The 22353-nt window shown below is 39.4% G+C and overlaps 1 protein-coding gene across 1 annotated transcript in view; it reads left to right on the top strand.

Moving 5' to 3' along the window:
• The window catches only part of ZSWIM6 (zinc finger SWIM-type containing 6), a 189030-nt gene that overhangs the window by 130433 nt on the left and 36244 nt on the right, over positions 1-22353 (top strand). Inside the window, exons 3-4 of the mRNA XM_058564018.1 lie at positions 2961-3109; positions 6403-6553. Coding sequence (XP_058420001.1) covers positions 2961-3109; positions 6403-6553 — 300 coding nt within the window. The remainder of the gene's footprint in view (positions 1-2960; positions 3110-6402; positions 6554-22353) is intronic.

The raw sequence follows: 22353 nt of genomic DNA, 5'->3' as shown, positions 1-22353 counted from the left end.
CCTAGTACTTGATTGCCTAATAGTGGCAAACACTGGCTAGGTGTTAGGAAGCAGTGGTGAGCAGGGCAGATATAATCCTTGCTTTCAGGGAGCTTAAACATCTACCTCATTGCCTAGTCCCTACTTGGAACAGCTTTCTCTGCCTTACTTCTGGAAGAACGAGTCTCTCCAGCTCTTCCGCTTGTTCCCGTTGCCATCCTTGCTCATTATCTTTCCCAGCCTTTAAATGTTCTTTTTCCTTAGGGCTCCATCTTAGGTGCTCTTCTTACCCCATATCGCCTCCCATAGTTTATCCAGCTCCCTACTTGAAATCCTCTTCTTGGCTGTGTTAAAGGTACTTCAAATTCACCACATCTAAAACTGAATTCGTGACCTAAACACTGCTCCTCCCACCCCTAACCTGGTCCTGCTCTAATGGTCTGTGTGTCAGTGAGGTGTCTAATATCTCATCTAGTTGTTTCCAGAAACCTATATCTCTCTTGACCCCTTGATCTCCCATACCTCACATATCTACTTCTTCACCAAGTCCTGTTGCTTTTGTGTCCTAAATTACTGTCAGATTCTCCATTTCTGTTCTCACGGCTGTTTTTCAAACTACCATCATTACCCTTTGTACAAACTATCAAAGTATCATCCTCACTGTTCTCCTCTTACATGTTTTTGCTTCTCCGTCCATCCTCCACACTTCAGATAGAGATTTTTTTAGATATATAAATATATTCATGTGGTTCCAAAATTTTAAAAGTATGAGAAGGTATTCAGTGAAGAGCCTCTTTTCCTCATGTAACTAGGTTACTCATTCTAAACATCCTTCCAAAGTATTGTATGCATATGTAAGGAAATATTAACACATAAGCTCTTTTATAAACTTCATCATTTACGTAAAAGGTAGTACACTATAGATACTTTTCTTCACCTTGATTTTTTTCAATCAACAGTATATCCTGGATAACTTTTCATTGTAGTTCATAGAGAATCTCTACATGCATTTTTATGACTACATAGTATTCCGTGGTAGGAGTGTTGAAATTGATGCACATCAGGACAAAACACCTTTGACTGTCTAGAGTATTCCATTCTTCTACTTTGGTTAACCTTGTCATGAATTCCCAGTCATTACTCTTAGGGAAAAAAACTAAGCTCCTCACTTGTCAGGGCTCTCAGGGTTTTGCTCTTCTTCTATTTCCCAGGGTTGTCTTGTGTTGCTCTTCTCCTTATCCTCTACTTTTGAGTTGTGTGGATGTGGAACTGTTTTGTCTTTTATTTTCTCCATGCACCATGTTCTTTCCTGCCTAAGACCTCTGCCCAAGCTCTTTGTCTCATCTGCAGACCCATTCCTTCTTTTTCCTGCCTTTAGTTAACTTATCATCTACTTAAGGCAGATGTCAGGTCAAATTTTCATGTCCTCAAGGTATGTTTATCCTGGCAAACCAAGGCCAAGTCAGAGTTCTCTGATACAGTCTCTCCTAGCACTTTGTCCTGTTCCTTTGAGCAATTAGTACCATTTATTATTAGATACTTATATGTGTGATTATTAGATTGATATTTATCTCATACACTTAAAACAGTGTTTCTCAAATAGTGGATTGTAACCCATTATGGATTATGAAATGAGTTTAAAAAATTATGACAAGGCCTTTTTAAAAAATGAAATAGAAAATATCAGACCTCTTCACTTACAGTAAGGCTGATTTGTCATTGTACTTTTGCTTCAGATTATAGATGTGATCACATAAGCACACAGATACACAGGTATATTGGGCGTGATGTAACTTGGTCTCTTATTGTGGGCCCTACTCAAAAAAATGTGAAAGTCATTGAACTAGATGGTAGGTTCTGTGAGGACAGGAGTTCTCTTGATTTTGTATGTCATTGCATCCCCAAGTCTAGCAGAGGGGCTAGCACTGAGTCGGGCACTCAGTAAAGATGCTGGCTGAATGAATGAATGCACACCTTTTCAGGGAGGTTCACAGACCCACTGCCTTCCTCCTAGGGACTGACAAACCCTGGTTCTAAGCAGATGTCAGTGATTATTTCCTTGGCCAGTTGAGTCTGTTAGATCATTAGAAGAAAGGAAAAGTAATGTAAAACCACACCTACAAATGTATTTTTTTTAAACGTTGGTAAGGAGATTGATGAAAGGTTTTTAGATTTAAATTTTTTGTGTGTCACTTATGAATCTTAGGCCTTAAATACCATTTTTTTATTAATAAAAATGAAACAATTTTTACCTGCCTAAATATCTGAGTAATTTTTCTATTTTCTAAGGTAGTCTGCACACAGAGTTTATTACATAGCAGTTATCTTTTGTGTGTATTTCAGCAATAAAATATTTATGCAGTTTGGCAAGGTGATACTACAACCTGGTTAGTACAACAGCTGCACTGCCTGTTCCCCTGTGGCTTGATTTCCCTTTTTAATCTGCAGTTTTCTGCAACTAAAGACTTATGTCAGCATGTAGTTTATATAGCAGCAGATAATAGTGAAAAACGTCTTGTATTAACATAGTAAAGGGAGAAATACTCTGTTGAGTTTATTTCATTTCATATTTTTCTAATGTGTTTGAAAAACATTTTCCTAACATGTCCTACACAGTAGAGCTTTATAAACGTCACGTATTTACAATGAGACATTTTTGTGATTTTTTTTTTTCTTTTTATTCTTTAGAGAACCTGTAAACTCATCTCCAAAGGTATAGTCTCTGATCTTAAAAACTGGAAATATCTCAGTTCTAAAGTAATCTGCATTTTGGCTTAGCACAAATCAGGAAAGTCCTGGAAATAAAAGAATGATTCTTGTATTTATTTTCAGTCATAAATTTGTATGTATAATTGAGATTGGATTAAAAAGTGTTTAGGCAAAAAGTACAATATCTTAATACTTTTGAAGTTTATTATCAGAGCCCTTTTAGCACAGACTTTTTATCTAGCATATGTGTCATTTTTTCTTTCTATTTCTAGGTGCTCCTGATCCAACAGCAGGTGCTAGTATAGATGATGAAAACTGCTGGCACTTAGATGAAGAGCAGGTTCAAGAACAGGTTAAACTGTTCCTTTCCCAGGGCGGGTACCACGGATCAGGGAAGCAGCTTAATTTGCTCTTTGCAAAGGTATGATTGTTTATTTTTAAAGAAATATTCTAAATATATACATATATAGAAAGTATCTATATATGATCATGATTACAATAGGATAAAGACTTTTTTTTATTTTTGTTTTTTTTTAAGAATAGAGTCTAAGTTAACCAATTAGAAACTTCTGTGTTGTAATGCAAACATTACTTTGCTTAGGTGTCCTTAGACAAGATCTGGAACTTCTTTGTCTCTCTCAGTTCCTATTAATAAAATGGTGACAGTTTATATAATTCTGAAAAACCTTTCAATACTACAAACAAAATAAATATCTTAATGTTATTTATAATGCCATCTTTTCAAGTTTTTTCTTTTCCTAGTTAATTTTCCCAAGTAGAGCATAACTTTCAATACAGTCCTTAAAATGTGCTTTATATGTTTAGTTTAATAATGTCAGTATCTTTAAATTAGTTTTAAAAGCATAGACTTGGGAATCATACAGACCTGGGTTTAAATCTAGGTTCTAAATGTTATTAAGTGTATGAACCATGACAAGTTATTTAAGTCAGTTTCTTCATCTATAAAATTAGCTAATAATAGCCTATCTCCTCAAGTTGTTGTGATAATGGTGTCTAACATGTAGTTGGGCCTTGGTAAATGTTAATTTTTATCACCAAATTTGGTGGCCTTGGAAACAAAGTTATCTTTGTTATAAGTTCTCTGTGAGCAGAAGCTGTGTTTGTTGCTTTATACAGAACTTTTAGTACCATAAATGCAATTCTGAATACTGGATAAATGCTTTTTTTTTTTTTTTTTGCGGGGGAGGAAGATCAGCCTTGTGCTAACATCTGCAAAGCCTCCTCTTTTTTTGCTGAGGAAGACTGGCCCTGGGCTAACATCCATGCCCATCTTCCTCCACTTTATATGGGACGCTGTCACAGCATGGCTTGCCAAGCGGTGCATCGGTGCATGCGCCCGGAATCTGAACCAGCGAACCCCAGGCCACCACAGGGGAGCGCGCACACTTAACTGCTTGCGCCACCGGGCCGGCCCCCTAAAATACTTTTTCAATAATGTTAAATCAGTGTCTTCTCATTGGGGGTATAGCCATCATTATGGGTAATATATTCAGTTTCATTTTAAGGGAACAAATAACTGTTCATTGATACTTTTGTTAAACAGCTTCTCTAATATTCATAATAGTTAAAAGATTTTTTTAGTTCAGAAAAATTAGAGTGAACTCTGTTCCTGGTTATGGCCAGAAAATAGTGTATTCTGATTAATCAATACCCTCTTAATAAAGATTTATCCCATATACCATACATAGATTGCCAGTTTTCCAAGAATTAGGTTACAATAAAATACATTTAACTCCAGAACTACTTCACACGTGATCTAATCATTCTTTGATAATTGACAGGCACTTCAAACTCTTGTAAATGCCTCAGAGTCAACAGTCTGAAAATTAATTACCATTAGGCTGTAGATGTACTTGAGTGTTGGCAAATAGTTCTGCTTTATATGCTTAATAATAAAGGATTTATTTTCATTGCTATTGCTAATTGAGAATAAGTTAGGAATTTGTCAGGAAAATAAACGTTAAATCAAATCCATGATATAGTGGTAATATTAAAGGTTTAGTATATTTAGACACACAGGAACTATTTCATAGATTCTCATGTCAGCAGAGAGTACACTGTGGCCTAGTGGAAGCAATGGGAAAGAGGTATTAGGCTGGCCTGCGGTTGCTATTTTTATCCCTATACATGATGTACATATTATATATGCCATATGAAGTAACAGCAACATCTAATTTTGGAAATGGCATACCTTTCAGAGTTAAGACAGATCTGGGTTCTGATCCCAGCTGTTCCTTTTGTCCTTTAAGCAAGTTAGTTCACTTCTCTGAGGCGTGGTTTTGTAATTCATAAAATGGGGATTATAATCTGGCCTACTTTATATGGTTGTTGTGAAGATTAAATGGTAAGTATAAATGAAGAACTCTTTAGCGCAACGCCCAGTAAATGGCAACTCCCTTTCTTCCTCCAAGTCTTCATCTGTTTATGACTTTTTAGTGCTTCCATATAGGGAATAAATTCCTTTTTAAGATGACTAAAATAATTCTCCTGGAAGTACAACTAGTGTAGAAGTGCTTTTGAGTTTTTCACAAGGCTCAAATTCTAAAGCCTGTAAGAAGATTCCATTGCTTGTCAGGGTACAGGCCTGAGACAGGATTATTAATCTGGAGGTTTGGGCTGCTTTATTGAAGATCTGTTATTTTCTCCTTCATCTACCTTTCACGTAGACAGAATCTTGAATAAAAGGACCCCCCTCTCATTTTCTACTACTTAAGACCTTGCTCCAGTAATTTCCTACAGGGAGAGCTGGTGTTCAGCTAGGATTCTTATTTGTTGAACACATAGCAGTACACAGTTTTGGAATCAATGGGTTCATTTAGGGTTTCCTGTAGAGAGACCTAGCCTTGGTTTCTTTTCTTCCTTTCTTTTATTTGAGAAATGTAGCACAAGAGTAATGGACAGAGCTTGAGGTTCCAGCTTGAGAGGCCGAGTTACTTTATTAGGTCAGTGGTTATGATTCTGCTTCATGGATTGCTCAGTTAGAGCAAGAGAGTTCTTGAACCTACAGCCCTGTCCATTTCCTCTTACCCAGGCAAAAACAATCCCACCCGAGTGAAGAGAAGCATGATGCTGCTCTTTATGTTAAAAAAAAACTTTGTTGAGAGAGAACTTAATGAAATTACTAATTTACCTCAGAAACTGAAGGACTTGCACAACTCTTTGAGTATACTAAAAACCAGTGAATTATACAGTTTAAATTGGTGTATTGTATGGTATGTGAATTATGTCTCAATAAAGCTGTTTTTGAAAAACTGAAGGACAGATGCTATTATTATCAACATTATCAGATCAATTTAGAAGATCTCTAAAGAGTTCTCCGTAGACTGCTTTAGGCTCTGCTATTCTGGTGGTAAATTCCATCAGTTGGAGAGTCAGGAAAGTGCCAGATGATTTGTCTTGTTTGTTTTAGTATTGTTTTTCTGTAGGCTGGCAAAAAATTTTTTTTTCAGAATTGAGAAGTCAGCCAAATTTCTTTTCCTCATGTGGATTCTAAAACATAATTTAAAAAAATTAATGGTCAGTTTTCTGATTAAATTGCCATTTAGCATAGGGACCAGTTTTTATCAACTTTTGTTTGCTTAAGAGGGCTGGTGGCAAGACTTAACTGCCCCCCAGATAAAGAAAAGTGGTCTGTCTCTTATATTGCTGTTTGTTGCTGGACATTTTTCTCAAAGTCTATTTTTTCCCCACTAGGTGCGGGAGATGTTGAAGATGAGGGACTCTAATGGGGCCCGCATGTTGACGTTGATAACAGAGCAATTCATGGCTGACCCTCGTCTGTCACTTTGGAGGCAACAAGGCACTGCGATGACTGACAAATATCGGCAGCTCTGGGATGAGCTGGGTAAATATAAGTTTCCTGACGATTGCCATTGAATCGTATATGGATAAAGACCATGATTGAGTGTTTAAAGAGCATGTCAAAGTATTGCTGGAGAGAGAGCTGCTCCTATATAAACTTGTTGCCAGTATGCACCGGTTAGAAGAATAGGAAGAAGGAGGACTTGGGCTGGCATTTGCAGGAAACAGTCTTGGCAGGGTTTGGGGGAAATTGTCTGATCTTGAGGAAAGCAGGCACAGGAATCTGCCTTTAAATTTTTGGGGAAAAAAAGGCTATAATATTTTAAAAGAGGTATTTTGTGTTATAGAGTGGTTACTTATTTGTAGAATAATGTAACCAATTCAGCTAAAATTTGGCTGTTTACCTCTTTTTCCTATATTAAAAGTATCAGAAGTAGTTTGAACATTCATTTTATTTTTGGTGGTTATAGACTTAGATGAACTGTTGATCGTCAGAATGGAAAAGACACAGCAAACTCTAATTTTTCTTGTTTCCAAGTCCCTGGGTGGGTAAAGATATAAATGTAGCAGGTGGTTGAAAAAATGAGACATTCACTAGTCACGTTCATTGGGAAATTGGGGGGGGGGGGGTGGCTCTTGTTACCCAATGCTCATTGCTATGGAATTAATGAGTAATATATTTATCTTTTCTTTCTATTAAGAAATCTGTATGTGACAAATGAAATTTTTGACAAATATTATGTTAGTGCCTGCATTAATTTTATGTTCTGGATATATTTACAAGAGGATCCTAGTTTCAATAAAATTGAATAGTAGAATTCTTCATGCCTTCACTTTCTCTCTTCTTGGCTAATGATGGACCACATCAGGCTGATTGATCCCACGTCAAGTCTAGACCAAAAGAAACTGTTGTCCTTGGAGATACTACATGATCATAATAATTGGAAGGGACCTTTGAGATGGACTGTTTTACAGATAAAGCAACTGAAGTCTGGGGAGGTTAGGAGACTTCCACAAGATGACATTGTGTGACCTAAGGTTATGCAGCAAGTTGGTAAAGAATTGGACATCAAAGTTCCCTTTTTCCCGTTAATAGGCCGTGTGTTCAGGAACTTGGCTGTGGATGGCAATTCTTGTTTTTGTTTTTGTTTTTTTTTAACGTATATGTCTGCTACTTGCCAACTGTCAGATATTTGTTGACCTTTTTCCCTGGTGTTTTTATTAAGTATCTTGTAATAACTTAATCTTGGTACTTTCCTGGGTCACCTGAAATAGTGGTTGGTGGCCTTTCCCCCAATCAAAAGTTAAATCAATCTGTAACTACAGTAGATAGTTTCAATGTATTGAAAGGATGTTTGGGGGCACAAAATGGTAGTTGGAGAACACAAGTGTAATACATGGTTTAAACAAATATTTTTATAGAATGCTGAGTGAATTACTTTTCCAAGTAAACCCTTCTCGCTTTGAAACTGTACAGTAAATGTTAAATTGAGTAGTTGGTTTATGGCAGTGAAAAGGACTAGCATTAAAAAAACTATAATGAAGGGAGTCATTTAAGGAAAAATTATTGGATTAATATTAAATGAATAAAATTTAAAGAGCTTTGGTATTTAAAGAAACTTAGAATTATAAATAACTACTTAGGAAGAAAATACCAACTAAATTTTTTGGTTACCAAAAAAGTACAAGTGATATAGTCAAATAAAATTTGCAGTGTTCACATTTGATCCATTAGTTACGTCTCACTTTTCCAGGTTGGTTTTGAAAATTATGTATCACGACCCTCAATCAAAAGTGTAAATTCTCATTAGGTGGAAGTTTCTACCAGCTGATTCTAGTTATACCCTCTGATGGACTACTTTCTACTTATGGACCAGGCTTTATACAAGTTCTTTGATTTCAGTCCAGGCTAAAGAATGCATCTTCTTGCTTCATGATTTGTTGTTGTTTTTTCCCCCACAAACCCCCCCACCCAATTATTACTAGACAGCTGTAAATTCTCCTGTGTACTCTGATGATGAGCAGAGGTCACTTGCCATTTAACAGGAGTCTAAGTTCTGTAAAGAATCTCATGTAGAAGTAACAATAGCTATCACATCTTAATATTCATTCACCCCAAAATTAACTAAAAGTTGCTTCTGGACTACAAAAGGAAAGGATTTTGCTTCTTAATAAAATGGGGGAATTTGACTTTGTGCCCCTGCACAGGGCTCACATTGCTTCAAGGCTCTGCTTTGGAATTAAATGCTGAGCACTGCCAGATGCCAGACATTGAGAAGAGGCTGAGTTTTGTCGGCAAATGGGATCTGCAAGTTAATTGGTGTTTTCTGCAGGCTTCTGGCTGTGAAATGAAATTGGAAGCCCTTTAGCCACATGGATAATACAGGACCTGAATACAAATGTCACATGTCACCATCAGGACCCACTGTGAGACAATAGTGTTCCCACTCCAACACTGTGCCATTACAGATCATTTAAATATGGGGATTACATTTAAACTAAAAGCCCCATTTGCCTTTTACTGCAATTTAAATGTCCTCTTAGCAAAAGCTAAGTGACAAATTAAATGAAAAAAGTGCCCACATTTTTAAAGCTGTAATGCAAAACAACCTTTTATTGCTTCTCATGTGCCACGAATGAATCATTATACTTGTCAACCCTAAACCAAGCCATAATTGGAGCAGCTACTGTTATCAAAGTGGGGCCGCTCTGTGACAGCTTAATAAAGCTGAAACTGTTAAATTAAATCTCAGATGCTTAACTCCTTAGCACCGGTGGATTCGATGGTTCCGTTTCTGGCAATGGCCAGTACACCAGGAAAAAAAAGGATTTCTGGCGTGAAAGCCTTAATCTGATGAGAGTGTACAAGGAAGCGTATCTTAGCCAAGTAACTCTGCTTCTTGGCAGAGGGATTTGGAGGCATCAGATTGTCAGCCACATTACAAAATTTTATTTTTTCTGTAGGATCGGATATCCCTCTCCTCAAGATTTATAATTTTCTGAGTATATGTGATTTATTAAAATTTAAGTGTTGATGTTTCAAAATTAGCATTAAAAATAACATATATTGGGGCTGGCCCCGTGGCATAGCGGTTAAGTGCACGCGCTCTGCTGCTGGCAGCCTGGGTTCGGATCCTGAGTGTGCACTGACGCACCGCTTGTCAGGCCATGCTGAGGCGGCGGCATCCCATATAAAGTAGAATAGAATAGGCACGGATGTTAGCCCAGGGCCAGTCTTCTTCACCAAAAAAAAGAGGAGGATTGGCATGGATGTTAGCTCAGAGCTGATCTTCCTCACACACACACACAAAAAATAACGTATGTTCATTTAACTTTTTCAAATAAATATATGCAAACTTATTTGAGGTAGCAAAACAGGCCCAATTTCTTTCCGCCATCCTCTGGTTAACAAAGGGACTGATAATGCTTAGTTCTTCTTTTCTGAAGTAGGTGCCTGTGATATTCATTTGGTCTGAGTTAGTTTTTGTGCTGTTTACTCCCTGGTTTTTATAATGTACTGTGAAATAGATACAGAGGCATATTACTAAGATCCTGTTTAGTGCATCTCATTTGCCAGATACATTTATCCTGTATCTGAATCAGTTTTTCAGATATTAATTTTACTTTCTCTACATGATGCTCATTTTCCCAAATATACGGCAGTCTTCTCAAGATGAGTATTGTATCATGATTTGCCATGAGAAAATGTATATATTAAAATCTTAAGACAGACAGCCCACTGCAGTGATAGAGGCTGCCCCTTCGGTAGAAGCTACAAGTTTAGTAGAGCTGTAAAACACACACCTCTTCAGTTGTGTTCTTTATTCCATGACATGCAAATTTTCTGGAAAGCAAATCACGGAAATAACCCTTGGATTTCAAAGAAAAACCCAGTGCTGGTTGGTGGCGAGCACACCTACTGTTAGCCCTAATGGCTGTCTGCTTAGCACACTTAATTACTGTGGGGGTCCTTAGGGATGAGGGGATATATTGTAACCTCTCATCTGTGTTGATGGGTCTCTTTCCTTAAATGTCTTCCTAGACTGTAATTTTACTTTGCTTCATAAAACTATAGGTTGTGGCTGCCAGTCTATTAAAACCTAATTAAAATGGATGTCATTAGAGGAAACAGTTAAATAAGATTTAATTACAGTTTTATCACAGGGAAAAAAATCTTAAATTTTCATTTTCAAGTATTACATAATATGTTTTCCCCCAAATTTTAAACACTTACCTTTTGCTCTGAGCTGAGTCATGTGTTTTGCTTGCTAGCATGTAAACCCAGTTTCTTAGGGGGAGGATGGGAGGATGAGCTGCTGTTGCTGCAAGAGCCTTGCTGCTCTGAGCTGTGCTCGCTCAGTTCACAGGAACAAGATGATCTCGCAAGAGTTCTTCTCAAAGCTTCTGATCTGGGTACCTAACTCTGTGTAAGCAGAAATAGCCTTAGTTAGATATTTCTTTCTAGTGTGAATTTCATTGTAAGTTTAGTTTGAACACTGTTATTAAGCAACAGCTATAATATTGCTTGGTAAGGTGCTAGATAGATTGAATGGATATACAGATTCAGGGTGTGTGGAATCAGGATAAATCTGTGTTCAGCAGTAGAGAACTTAGCCCACCCGTTGGGACCACACTTACTGCAAAACACTAAAAATTACCTGCTCCATGGACCCAGAACACTATCCCATCTACCATCTCAAATACAAGTAGTCATCTCTGTGGGCCTTTTCTGCACCCTCCCACATTGTTCATGAATAAGGAAGAAAATATCTGCTTAAGTCACACATTCAAAATGATATTTTAGGTAATTTACAGGGCCTTTGTGCACAGCCAGAAATAAGATTCTAAATGCTCTGCTTTGGAGGTATTCGTGGAGAAATTTCTGGGAAATGCCATCTTACATCTCAGAAAGCAGTAGGCTTAGTAATTCCTCCCACTGTTTTGAGCCCCTTACTTAGTTTTTTTGGTAAATTAAAACTCAAGCTTTCCATATTTTGAAGTTGATGGTGGTTAGTGAATGGTTAAAGAATAACTGCTTCTCACTGAGAACTAGAAAGCGTTCCAACATGGTTTGCCATAATAAGTAGGTACCTCTTTGCTAGTGCCATGGAGAAAACAGCAATTCCAGAGCCCCCTTGCAGCAACAAGATGTCACTATGAACTAGGCATCTTCCATGTAGCTGTAAGTGTAGAATGTAATCCTAATGAACCAGATATCAGGGATTGCTTGTCATCTACCAGTGTGTCTTCCTTGGGCACAAGGAGAATACAGCTTTACTACTTATACCACTTTGGTGCCTTCTTGTTAACTCTTGTTTCCAAAAGTCTTGTGGTTTCTCTACCAGTATGTATTAAGCACTTGCTATGTCCAGAGGAATAGGTGTATTAAATATTTGATTTTTCTGTTGATGATGATACTGGTAGTAGGAAGGAAGTAGAGAGATGAAACCATCAGGAGACACGAGAAGTTAGAACAGGCATGAATGAACTGAGGGGCACTTGGATAGGGTAATTTATTCACATGTTAGTACAAATATTTATGCAGACTGAATTTAACATGGTTTTACAAGATGTTCGTGGAGGTGAGTTGTAGCGAAGAAGTAGTGAGAATACTCCAGAAAGAACGAATAACATGAATAAAGACAGGGGTGAGCTCAATGGGGAAGGATATAAAGGCTTCAAATTCATTATCAAAAATGTTGTCTTCAAGATTTTCAATCCAACTTTGTTATTCTTCATTGTGGCTTAATTTCAAAGGGAGGAGAGGGAGAGAGAGTAGACATAATAGGATGTAGACTTTTGCTTTGTTTATTTCCCATCTTGGTCCAGCTACTAAAGGTAACACAGATGCCAACACCTACTTATCAGGCACTATGCTAAGCACTTAATGCGTGCATTATTTTATTTAATTCTTAACCCAGTGAGATAGGTACAGTGATTAGCCCTAATTTTGCAGCCGAGAAAACTGAGGCTTAAAGAGACGAGGTAACTTGCCTGAGGTCACAGCAGCAGAGCAGGAGTTTGATCCCAGGTGTCAGTGACTTCAAAGACTTCACCACCAAACTAGACACCATCCTCAGCTTGTTTTAAAAGACTGTAATACGTCTCTCTGTCAAGCAGTCCTTCTGCTGAGAGCAGAGCAGGGGCAAAGTGAAGCTCAGCTAGATGGCAGTCAACTCGGTAAATGCTGCCTGGCCTGGTCTGCCCACCCATGGTCCCACAGCCCTGACTGCAGCAGTCAGCAGAGCTTACCTGGTGTAGTTGCCCATCTGTGTTTACAGGGACTCTCGAACTTCAGACTCTGAAAAAACAAACACATTTATTTATTTATTTATTTTCCCCCCAAAGCCCCAGTACATAGTTGTATGTCATAGCTGCACATCCTTCTAGTTGCTGCATGTGGGACGCGGCCTCAGCATGGCCGGAGAAGTGGTGCGTCGGTGCGCGCCCGGGATCCGAACCTGGGCTGCCAGCAGTGGAGCGCACGCACTTAACCACTAAGCCACGTTGATGTGGAGGAGCCAAATACATGCTGTTGAGAACTGTATTATCTAATAAGCTTTAGCTTATCCTAAGATACAGGTAATACATACTGCAGAGGGGATACAGTGAAGTTTTGATCTCATTTTCCAGTCCCCTTTGCTGAGGAGGTGGTGAAGACTCTTAGGTCACTGTCTTTCTCCTGGCCTATACCAGGCCCTAATGATAACACGGTTGTCAACATTGGTTTACCTCCTGTGGTCTGTAGCCTCTGCAGACCCCTGCTGCACGTGGGCTGGGCTGTCCTGCTCAGGAATGGGGTTGTGTGCTCTTGTCTCAGTCTCTGCTTTTCCTCTCATTATTCAGAGCTCCCTCTAAATACACAGGCTTTGTCAATTGTATTGCTCAGGAGGCTTTGCTTTCCTCCAGCACTGTTCTCAGAATGCCTGTCTGCTGCTGGGTCCTTATTACTGGGGCCTGGTTTCTTTCTGTTGTGTTGTCCTACTGCTTTCTGTCTCTTAAAACTGAGACCTCTGTGTTGTGGGGTCAGAGGCTTCTGGGTTCTGCTCTGCTGTGGGGATGGGGAGAGCGGTTTATTCTTTGCTTCTTTAAGTAGGCAGAGTAATTTCTTGTTTGGGTCAGAAGTTAACCAAAAGAGAGAATGCATATTTCTGTACAGTGAGCAAACCTATGATAAATACCTCCTGTGTAATACTATCAACCATCCATCTCTTGACTGCAGCTGCTAGGGTTTAATTATCCATTCAGTACCCTATATGGGAAAGAGTAGAAATAAAGAGAAAGATTTTTAAATACATGTTAATAGAAAATAATAGATTCTCAGGATTAAAAGAGATCTTTACAGATCGTTTGATCCTTATCTAACCAGTTGGAGATTTTTAATGATATTCATTGTCTAAGTTATTTAGGTGCACAATTGGATAATTTGTAACAACACTTGGCGATCACTCCCTTGTGTATTTGTGTAAAACCCTATCCTAAATATAGACCACGGAGATTTGATTAGGAGTTAAGATGCCTTATGATTCATTGTAGTACACTTCAGTGTTCTATATTATATATGTAGTGTGCTGGTAGCATTATTTGTACCAAGAATGGGTTCCACTTACTTTCCTTTATGCTGTCTTTCTGTTTATAACATGGATCCATTGGTGGTAGATACTTTTCTCTCGTTAGCGGCTGCTGGGAATGTCAGAGCATTGGTATAATGTGTCCTTTTCTTCCTCACAACAATTTTAGAAAAGTTTTCTCCTTACTTTTCCCACTTCTAAGAGTTAGTATTGCACTTGCCCTCAAGAAACTGCCACCAAAGGGAAGTCTTGCTGGGGGAGTCTCCTTGCTAGATTGTGGGTCTCTAGAGAGTACCATCATGGTCAAGTAGTAGGGGGAGTGAGAGAGGAAAAATGAAGAAAGACAGACAGGCTGGGGATAATTTCCTTTCACCATTTCTTACCCTAAAGTGGCAGCATACGAAAGTTAACGAGGTCTGAGAAGCCTCATTGTAAGCCAGCTGTGATTCCCAGGGGCTTCCCGGGGAATCATGGATGCCAGGAGCTAGCAGGAAAGAGGTGGAAGTTGAGAGGGCTGACGCAGCCGCTCAGGCTGTTCTCTGTGTGTGCCACACCAGCAAGGTGCTGCACAAATGTTCTCAGAGGTAATTTAAGTTTAGGTAGGTTAATGAGGGGGAAGGAGAGCCAAGGAAATGATTAATGGTTGTCTCTTTGACAGGGGGTGTTCAGACACCCCCGGAGAGCCCCCCGGGGTGGGAGGGGGAGGAGGAGAGAGCGGATGGGAGGAGCAGGTCCTTCCCAGTCCCAGCAGAGTGGCTTTCACCACTTTCCACACTAGGCTTTCCGTTTAGGTTTCTCTAGAACATAGGATTCTGAGATTAAAATGCGTGTTTGATAGTTACTATCTTCAATAGGCTTTTAAACAGCCGTTCTTCTTAGAGGAGTACCGAAAAATGACTTTTTTACTTATATAAATAGATTTCTCTTACATATTTTAGGGGAAAGGCAGGCTGGTAGATGATTTGCAGCAAGTGAATCCTAGGGCTGTTTTCTCAGGCTCTGATTTGAAGACGAGTAGCCATGAGTAGTGATAGTGGTTGTCCAAAATGTGGCTAACTCATTCAGCTCTGTGCTTCCTGTTGCAGAGGTAGCCTTTGAAGTAGAGATCCAGATCTCTGTGATTTTCAGTTCTGACCAGATGGACCGTGTTGGCCCTGGGTCGTGCTTCCCAGCCCTTTTCTTTTTGGGGTATTAATAGTCAGTTTCAAAATTTGCTTCAGCACATCTGGAGGAGAGAGTGAGAATCATTCATAAATTAGAAATCAGATAGACTTAAGCCTTGAAATGGCTTAAGTTGGAAGCTGCGGTCTTCCTTTGTGGATGAGCAGGGCTATGGGGTTGGATGGGAGGAGCCTAAACAGGGCACTTGGGTCAAATAGAAGCTTGGAACTGGGAGAAAATCCTGTTAGGAGGAATGTTTTCATAATGCTGCTGAGAGCACAAAAGTCTCATCCCCCACTCCCCCCCCCGACACACACATTTAAAGATGAGATTAATACATCCAGCAACCTGTTCTCGTACGTATTGATCATGCACAGAAGATGCTCTTTGCTAAACATTAGAGTCCTATGTAGACCAAGTAATCTGAGAGATTTTTGTTCGTTTGTTTTGAAACCGTTAAACCACTTACTGTATTTAATAATTGTGTCAGTTGCTGTCTTTTTTTTTTTTATAATTTTATGTATTTATTTTTTCCCCCAAAGCCCCAGTAGATAGTTGTATATCATAGCTGCACATCCTTCTAGTTGCTGCATGTGGGACACGGCCTCAGCATGGCCAGAGAAACAGTGCATTGGTGCGCGCCCGGGATCCAAACCTGGGCCGCCAGCAGCGGAGCGCACGCACTTAACCGCTAAGCCACGGGGCCGGCCCATCAGTTGCTGTCTTTGTTGGGCATTTAGACTAATTCCATAGCCATCCTTTTTCATCCCTGTATTAGTGTCCATGTGATCATCTCACCCTGTTTTTCCCTTCTTGCCCACTAATTAGAATACTGAAATTGACACTTTTTTTTTAACTTAGTTTTCCTGTAAAGGTTAAAAAAAAAAAAGTGCCTAGCATATAGTTGGTGCTCAGTAAATATTTGTGAATAAAAAAGTGCATGAATAATTGAAGTGTAATACTGGACACCTATTTGGAAGCCTTAAGAAGCGAGTGTTTTGGTGTACTGAAAACAGTGATTGAAAGGCGTTAATCTTCACCGTGTCCTTAGCTTTCTTTTCCTAGCTTTCTCCTGGTTTATCCCACCTTCTCCGCCCATGTGCAGGTGGATCTTCATGGGTGCCTGTGTACGCATGAACACACACACACACGCACACTGAAATACAAACAATTTAGAGTACAGAAGGGCAACGATTCCCCCTTGCCATCAGTGCTGCAGGTAATCTGTGGTATTAATCAGCCAGCCAGTGGGAAATGCATGGGGAGTGATTATACTATCATACACAATACAGTCAGCATGAAGCACTTGTCAAGACCAATACATCAAACCTTAATTCAGTAATAGAATGAATTAGAGCAAAATGAAACATTCTGTTCTCCAAGAAACTCAGTACCCATCACAGGTTCTTTCTAAACTCCGCGGAAAAGTCAGTGCATTAAGAAATTGTTTTTATGAATAGAATTGCCGTTCCAGTATGACAGAACACTGCAAGTCCTTTCCTTGGGATTCTTATACAACTATAATGCTAAAGTGTTTACCTGATTACCAGCCTTCTATAATCACAGCCATTGGTAAATGTGATTATTTTTTCATAGGGTTCCTGATTATCTTTTGTCCTAAATTGGTTCTCCATGGTAAGTGAAAGGAAGGTGGTTGTACCAGTGGCTCAGGGAAGCACTTACCCGTCAATATGATTGATGGACAGTCGAGTGCCTTACCAGAACAGCAGGTAAATTAATAAGAACCTACTGTTTACAGTGCCCCATGGTAGGCACTGCCTTTGGGGAGCTTATAGTCTAGTTAAGAAATAGAATGAATAAGTGAAAAATAAAAAGCAGCCCAGGACAGCGTAAAACAACTGGAGAAATGAGGTTATCTAATGAAGGACGTGTTTCAGAAAATTTTGAAGATAGATCTAATACATTTCATATTGTAAGTCACTAGTTGGTATCAATTTGTAATATGTACTCAAAAGTAATTCCTTTACTACACTTAACCAAACATTCTCCAAGGAGCAAAAGGATATAAGCTCACCAGGACCATTTCAGTTTTCAGAGCCTTCAACTGGAATATAAAGAACAGGGTTATTGGAGGCAGATACTCTTTAAGTATGGATTCTGATCCTCATATTTACTAACTGTAGCCCTGGACAGATCCCTTGTCTTAGATAGAACCTCAGTTTTCTTATCTGTAAAATTAGCATCATATGGATTCTTGAGGCCTAAAATAAGATAATTGAGGTAACGCACAACACTTCTCGTTCCAAGAGTCTTTTGTCTATGTTGGGAAAGTAGGCCCAGTGGGTAGCTTGTAGGAGAGAGACATCCTGAAGACCTAAAGAGCGTTTTCAGAAATAGATAGATAGAGACTTGGAGTCAGGACTGTTGGACGAGTCATGAAACTGTCGATGAAGACAGCTTAGTTGAGCAGCCAGTGCAGAGCGCGTGGAAGACGTTCTTGCAGGTTACCACTGTGCTCATTCCTTTTCCTTACTCTTTACTGCCCTTTTTGTATCTCAAAATAAGACATCGTCTGTCATGTACCTTTTTCTCTTCTTCTTTCTGATTTTTTCTGTCTTTCCTTTCCTCCCTCCTTCAAAGAGGAGAAGGGTGGTGAGTGGTGGTGGAGCTGGCTCCTGTCATTTCCCATAGAACCAGGTTCCTAGTGGTGTCAGGCTGTTTTTGATGAATCTTTCATGTTGGCCTGGCAGCACTGACAAATAAATGGGATGGGAAGACTGCATATGAGATAAGGACCACAGGCTTGCCTGAAAGGAATGTTATCCAGGATACCAGGTAACTGTTTGGGAATATCTGTGGGTTTATTTTCTTTCTTGACAGCAAAAAGATGGTTCTTTTTCTTCAGTCTTTTCTCCCAGCCTGGTTAATTGATAACCGACTTCTGGATGCCCTTCTGCTGAGGGGTTTAGCCCTGCTTGCCCTAAGTGGTCTCAGAAACTCTATCTTTACAGTGTCCCTGAGGTTTTATTTTTAAATTTTCCCAGAAATTTTTTTTTTGTGTGTGAGAAAGTTTAGCCCTGAGCTAACATCCAATGCCGATCCTCCTCTTTTTCCTGAAGAAGACTGGCCCTGAGCTAACATCTGTGCGCATCCTCCTCTCCTTTATATGGGATGCTGCCACAACATGGCTTGACAAGTGGTGCAAAACTTGTGGATGCATGCCCGGGATCCGAACCTGCGAACCCCGAGTCGCTGAAGCCAAGTGCACGCACTTCACCGGTACGCCACCGGGCAGGCTGGCTCCCCCAGAAATGTTTTAGTGCATTAGAAACTAGCATACCGATTTAAAGTAAGAAGAATGTTTTTACCAGTCAAACTTATTTTCCAAACATGGGTGACTAACATATTAAGACTGAATCGTACTGAGAACAATACTATAATTAGGATCAACAGTTTTTGTGTGGTCTGACCCAAGAAATTTTGTGACTGTAGTTTTGCTAGCACAACTAATTTTACCAGTGATCTCCTATTTGTGACTGCAATGAGGCATTTCGTGGCCTCTAAATAAGTATAATTAGTTAATTGGATCATGCATGAAATTCTAGCCTCTTATAATAGCTTCTGAGAACAAAAATAAATATGATAAATATTATGAATTGTTTTATAACTGTGGAACCCTGTAAAATACCAAAAGTAGTTGTTTTACTTTGCCTACTCCTATTTCATAAAAATAAACATGATATTAAAATTTAGAAATTAAACTTTCCATAAAGCAGTCTTCGTTCTCCACCTTGGAGACAGAGGAAAAGGGAATCCTTGTCCTTTCGTATTCTCACCTGTATGGAAGGTGGGGTTGGTTGCTCTGCTCCTCTGCCCCCCACTCTCCATTGCCACTGTCCCTATGCTCTCTCCAGTAGCACTTTACACATAGTATCTTCTGGAAAATAGGGAGAAGAGCAACATTTATCAAAAAATTCCAAAATGTCTTTTATAGAAAATGTGTAGTTTTTATTTTAATTACTGAACTGATTTGCATATTAACAAAAAACCGTGAAATAGAAGGAACTTTAAAAACAGGTTTTATTGACTGGGGGCTAGCAATAGATAGAGAATGGCCAGCTGATTTATTCAGTCACAAATCGTAATGCTCCGCCCAGCAATACACCCAGCAGGCAAAGAGCACACTCAGTCACACACAAGTGCATTATCCCAGAAATGCTCACGCGACTCTGCTATAACAGCCCTCAGAGTACATCATCATATTTTCAGAGAAAACAGATTTCTTCTGACTTGAATAATCAATCTTGAATTGTAAGTTGAGCTTTTGATTGTTTATCTGCTGTTTTAATCTACAGTGAGATTACTTATTTGCTATGCCTGTCAGTCCTGAAAAATGCCAAGTTTTCTTTTATTTAATTAGGCTCTTTTTAGAAGGACCTGTGTAGGTTTGTGTTGGATGTGCTTTCTAAACATGCAAGAGACATGTTCTATTTTTTTTTAAATTTATTTTATTGAGGTCACATTGGTTTATACATTATATTTTGACTTCTGTATAGACTGCATCATGTTTACCACCAAAAGTCTAGTTTCCGTCTGTCACCATACATATGTACCCCTTTACGCTTTTTGCCTTCCCCCCACTCCCTTCTCTGGTAACCACCAATCTGTTCTCCTTATCTATGTGTTTGTTTATCTTCCACATATGAGTGAAGGAGAGACGTGTTCTAAGGAATGCATGGTTAAATAAAGTACAGGGTTTATTAGCTGTACATTTAAGGCTACTTCATGATTTTAGACAGTAATATACCATTTGTATTATACTGTTAAAATACGAGGAATGGAACAGTGACTCTGTCAAAAGACTAAAGTCATTAATCTTGGAATTCACATATGCATAGCTGCACATACGAATCCTAACTTACAGAAGTACTTTCTGACCACATTGCTAGGAGAAGCCTCGACACTGCAGTGCTTAAGAATATTGGTTTTGGGGGAACATGGGCCTAGTAACAAATCCTGGCTCCCATCTTTAATAGCAGCACAGCCTTTCCACTCTCTGAACCTCAGTTTCCTTATCTGTAAGGTGAGTCTTTTTGTGAGGGTGAAACGTGGTAATGTATGTAAAATACTTTGCACAGGGTTAGTGTGAGGTATTCAGTAAATGGCCCAGTTATTGTCAGGTGGATAGGTAAAGTTGCTGTTCACTCTTAGAAATATGTTAGCTGAACTGGATGCGGTGATCTTTGTACCCTAAAGACAGACATTTTAAAACTAAATGTAGGGCTGGCCCCGTGGCTTAGCGGTTAAGTACGCACGCTCCGCTACTGGAGGCCCGGGTTCGGATCCCAGGCGCGCACCGACGCACCGCTTCTCTGGCCATGCTGAGGCTGAGTCCCACATACAGCAACTAGAAGGATGTGCAACTATGACATACAGCTATCTACTGGGGCTTTGGGGGGGAGAAAAAAAAAGGAGGAGGATTGGCAATAGATGTTAGCTCAGAGCCGGTCTTCCTCAGCAAAAAGAGGAGGATTAGCATGGATGTTAGCTCAGGGCTGATCTTCCTCACACACACACACACACAAAAAAAAACTAAATGTAGACGGTAATTAGAAACCTAACATGTATAACCTGATATTGTTAGGATTTTCCTTGAAGGGATAAAAAATTAGCATGCAAACCCCTTAATATCGCTGTGTGTGTGTGTGTGTGTGTGTGTGTGTGTGTGTGTGTTGGGATACATTTTATGCTGCTAAGTTTTCATAAATACTTTTTTAGTTTTTGCTTGACTTGCAGCTCTTCTCATATGTTGGGTGCTTTATTTAGATTTGGTCATTTTTACTAACAACATTCTCATACTCATTGGTAGATACCCTAGTGTTCCATTTTGTAATCGAGCAGATTTATAACTTTTCCTGGTGATTGTGTGGTTAAAGATGACCACAGATTCTTTGCTACTCTCTCATTGAGACATGGAGTCTGTGTTCTCTCCTCTTGTATCTGGGCAGTATTTCTAAATGTTTGACCAACAGAGTATGGCAGAATAGATGTTGGGCTCATTTCTGGGCCCAGAATGACTGGCAGCATCCACTTCCTGTCTCTTAGAAGGTTCCATCCTGGGGCCCCGAGTTTCCGTGTAAGAAGTCTGCCTCTCCTGAGGTTGCCATGCTATGAGAAAGCCCATGCTGTCCACGTGGAGAGGCCATGTCGGGGCAGGGGGAAAGTAAGGAGGAGAGAGAGAATTTCTGACCTACAGAATCATGAAATACAATGATACATTGTTGTATTAAGCCGATAGTTTAGGGTAGTTTTTTACGTAGTAATAGATAACCAAGAACAGTGGTTATGAATCGGACAATACTTGATGCTTCTTCTAATGATTATTTTCCAAATGCCAAATGTCTCTAGCAGTGTGGAATATAATAATGTGCAAAAATGAAGTTTCGTTATTTCAGTTAACTTTATCCCTTATGTTGGACTAAGTCGGATGTTTGTCAAAACTGAATCTATATTATTAGGAAATAGTGTAACTTGATCCTAGTTACACTAGGATCTCCATTTTTAACAATGTTTTTTATAGTAATTCTTCCTTACCTTCATATTCTTCTTATATCAAATTTCACCTGGTTCGACTTCTGGGTTTTTTTTTTATCTCCAATAATAAGAATTTGGGTTCTGATAACTTTTAATTTTGAGTTCCTATAGAAGACTGTGGAACCCTGGGCATTGAGGGAGGCAGAGTGGGTGGCAGACTAGAAGTTTTGGCAGAGATGCTCAGTGGGGAGGGGGAGGGAAGCTGAAGGGAGAGTCTGCACAGGCTTCAGGGCTGTCCTCTTTGTCCATCCTTTGGATGGATGGAGTTACCATGGCAGAGAAAATGTTGTATAACCCTGTAAGGTTGGGGATGAGTTCAGGAGATGCCTCCTCCTTGCGAGTAGGTAAGGATGAAATTACCCAAAGCATCTCAGACTTTTAAGTGATTCTCTGGGACCCAGGGTGGGACCTGGGAGACTAGAGAGAACAATGCCTACTGGAAAACGAAACACTTTAAAAGCCTATTTTTGAAACTGAGGGAAAAGGAGAGACTAAAAGATGTTTCTAGTTAGAAACATATGGCAAATGGAAATTAATTGCACAAGAACCCATTATT

The sequence above is a fragment of the Diceros bicornis genome, chromosome 20 (genome assembly GCF_020826845.1).
Source record: "Diceros bicornis minor isolate mBicDic1 chromosome 20, mDicBic1.mat.cur, whole genome shotgun sequence".
NCBI classification, from domain to species: Eukaryota; Metazoa; Chordata; class Mammalia; order Perissodactyla; family Rhinocerotidae; genus Diceros; species Diceros bicornis.
This window is presented reverse-complemented; position numbering and strand designations above follow the sequence as displayed.